Source organism: Salvia hispanica, chromosome 4, assembly GCF_023119035.1.
Source record: "Salvia hispanica cultivar TCC Black 2014 chromosome 4, UniMelb_Shisp_WGS_1.0, whole genome shotgun sequence".
Taxonomy (NCBI): Eukaryota; Viridiplantae; Streptophyta; class Magnoliopsida; order Lamiales; family Lamiaceae; genus Salvia; species Salvia hispanica.
In genome coordinates this window covers 54360725-54363191 of record NC_062968.1, presented here as the reverse complement: position 1 = coordinate 54363191, position 2467 = coordinate 54360725, and the positions used below count along the sequence as shown (strand labels likewise).

The window sequence follows — 2467 nt, the reverse complement described above, 5'->3', positions numbered from 1 at the left end:
CTATATCAAATAAATCATTTTGTCATTTGTTATCTCTAAATAATTAATGACAAAATTGAGAAATAGTAGCAGAGGTCAATCACTCCTTATCCATTAGTAGACACAATTATTTCACACACGAAAATATGAGAGAGAATATATATTTTTGATATTTAGAAAGGGGATTTTGAACTGTTTCTACACAGAGTTATGAAGAAAATATAAATAATAGTCTTGCATGTGATGGACATTGACAAAGATAGTACTACAATTCATTGCTATTTCATGTGACACAGCAATCATATTGATGTGCAATATTCTAAGTAAATAAGATATGCATCATTGCGAAAGTAATTGTAAAATATAATTTGAATAATATATTTTTATATGTATGGATATTGCATATTGTGGGCCATAATAAAAGTAAAAAATTAGTACAATCTTCATAAACAAAAGTTCCTTGCTTTTTTTATAATTGTATTTCTTGTTGTCTCAAGTTGGCAAATTAATTTTTCAATTTAAAAAGTATGGGCTTGGTATTTTCTGAAGCCCAAGTTGAGACAATCAGTTGAAAAATAATTAAAATGGGCCATATTTATTTCTTAGTATGGGAAGCCAATATTTTAAATTGGGCTTTATCCTCTCTTCAATTTTGATAGTACACCAAGAATTAAAGTCGCTATATATTGGTCTTCATAAAGTCGTAATATATTGTAAATATTTGATTGTGGATGTAATTTTCATATTATCCTATTTAAAACTCAATTAAGGTTACTCAAGTTTGTTTAATTAGTAAGACCAGTTAATGTAAAGACGTGCGCTAACTCAAAAATAAATAAAATGTTAATTCTCTATTTGATTTATATTTTTATAGCTTTTTTAGAAAACTTATTAGTTATATAACCTTAACAACGCTCGTTTAAGCTCGATAATAAACTAGCTTATTTTAATTCAATGATCTTTATAATTCTTGAAAAGGAATGAAATAACGTAATTAATAAATACCACAATTTAATATGTAGTACTAATAAAAATATTGAGGAAGATGTACAAGAAAAGAACCAAGTACTCCATCTCATGTAACCCTTACATTTAGATAGTAACAACACATATGAAGTGAATATTCTCACTTTCTTTCCCTTCATACATATATAGAAACCTAGTTAACACACACATACAAACTCACTATATATATAGGGTTCATGTTTTAGGGTTTAGGATTACATTGATGAGTACATAGAAGTCTAATTTGTTAATTTTTCATGACAAAATTTGTGCATGTTCCCTAATGTAGACTTGTTGAGAGCAGAAACTTTGCTGAACTTCAAATGCGAGCTCCTCCACACTCACTTGGCACTCCAACCCTATCTGTCATCATCAAAAACAACTACTATAAATTCTCACACACATACACACATCAAAAGCATTTTTGCAATATTGTGAATCTTGAATAACATTTTATAGTATGTTTTTCTTGGATTTAATTTGTATCCCTATACAATCAAGTGTACATATATAGCTTTGAAAAATAGTAACTCAAAGGTGATCAAATTGATTCGAATTATTAGCCTCATTAAAAATTATAATCTTGATCAAAATTAGTATCTCTTAATTAGTGTGATCAAATTAAACACACACATATATAAATTATACCTTGACAACAAAGGAGTAAAGAACGGTATCTTCCATGGTGCTAATGTTCAAGTGAAGAATCTCAAAGGAAAGCCTCTCCAAGACACCAACGATCCTCACGATCTGCCCCGGGATTCGTTTCGATATAGTTCTTAGAATCACGTTGGATCCCGAGATCTTCGCCTCCACGTCAGCAACCGGGGAGTTGCAGCAAGCTCCCAACTCCTTGAAATCCCCAAAAAAGGGGGTTTCCGGCTGAGGAGGACTGAGCCTGAACTGCCTAGGGCTGGGGCCCGGGCTAGGGCTCAGGCTCTTCCTCCTCTTCTTCGTCTCCAACGACTGTACCACTTGATGCAGCTCCTTTATGAACTCGATCACTCCACCAATAATCGAGGCTTGATCACCCTAAACACACACGCAAGCGAAAACTCGTATTCAGTGGCATATTTGTAATATTGCTAACATTATTATGTTGATTTTTTTTTCAAAAAAAAAAAAAAAGAATCGGACCCGTTTGATGTAGAAACACGGTGTTAAGGAACGTAGGACTTTGAGGTGGTCGTTCATCTGCTTGCGGCGGTTTCTCTCGACAGCGATATGAGACATTGGATCAGGAACTCGACGACAACGATGTATCACGATGGATGATTTTGTTTTGAGTGTGTGTTGGAAAATGTGGTTTAAGTTAAGGGTATTTATAGAGGAGGAATTGAAGAAAGATGTAGCTAAATTAAATAGGTACGACGTCGTGTGTAGGTGGGAATGTGTTTAGGTATTGGCAACTAGGGTTGGTCAATAAATGCGATGTGTTACACTCTCGTGAGGTTAATTTATAGAGATTTTACTCTTTTACTTG

General features: G+C 33.2%; 1 protein-coding gene across 1 annotated transcript; it reads right to left on the bottom strand.

Annotated features, from left to right (window-relative positions):
- Window positions 1–1011: 1011 nt before the first annotated feature.
- Window positions 1012–2259, bottom strand: LOC125185401 (transcription factor MUTE). Its single transcript, XM_048081924.1, has 3 exons — window positions 2122–2259; window positions 1633–2016; window positions 1012–1347 (listed from the first exon to the last, which is right to left on the bottom strand). Exons 1-3 carry the CDS (start codon window positions 2215–2217, stop codon window positions 1240–1242), a joined length of 588 nt encoding a protein of 195 aa, XP_047937881.1. The 5' UTR covers window positions 2218–2259; the 3' UTR covers window positions 1012–1239.
- Between the last annotated feature and the right edge of the window lie 208 nt (window positions 2260–2467).

Excerpts from the sequence above, each read along its gene's own strand:
- LOC125185401 (XM_048081924.1), bottom strand. The coding sequence starts at position 2,217 with ATGTCTCATATCGCTGTCGAGAGAAACCGCCGCAAGCAGATGAACGAC. Across the intron at positions 2,017-2,121 it reads CGTGTTTCTACATCAAACGG|GGTGATCAAGCCTCGATTAT; the intron begins GTCCGATTCTTT and ends GTGTGTGTTTAG. Across the intron at positions 1,348-1,632 it reads TTTACTCCTTTGTTGTCAAG|ATAGGGTTGGAGTGCCAAGT; the intron begins GTATAATTTATA and ends TGATGATGACAG.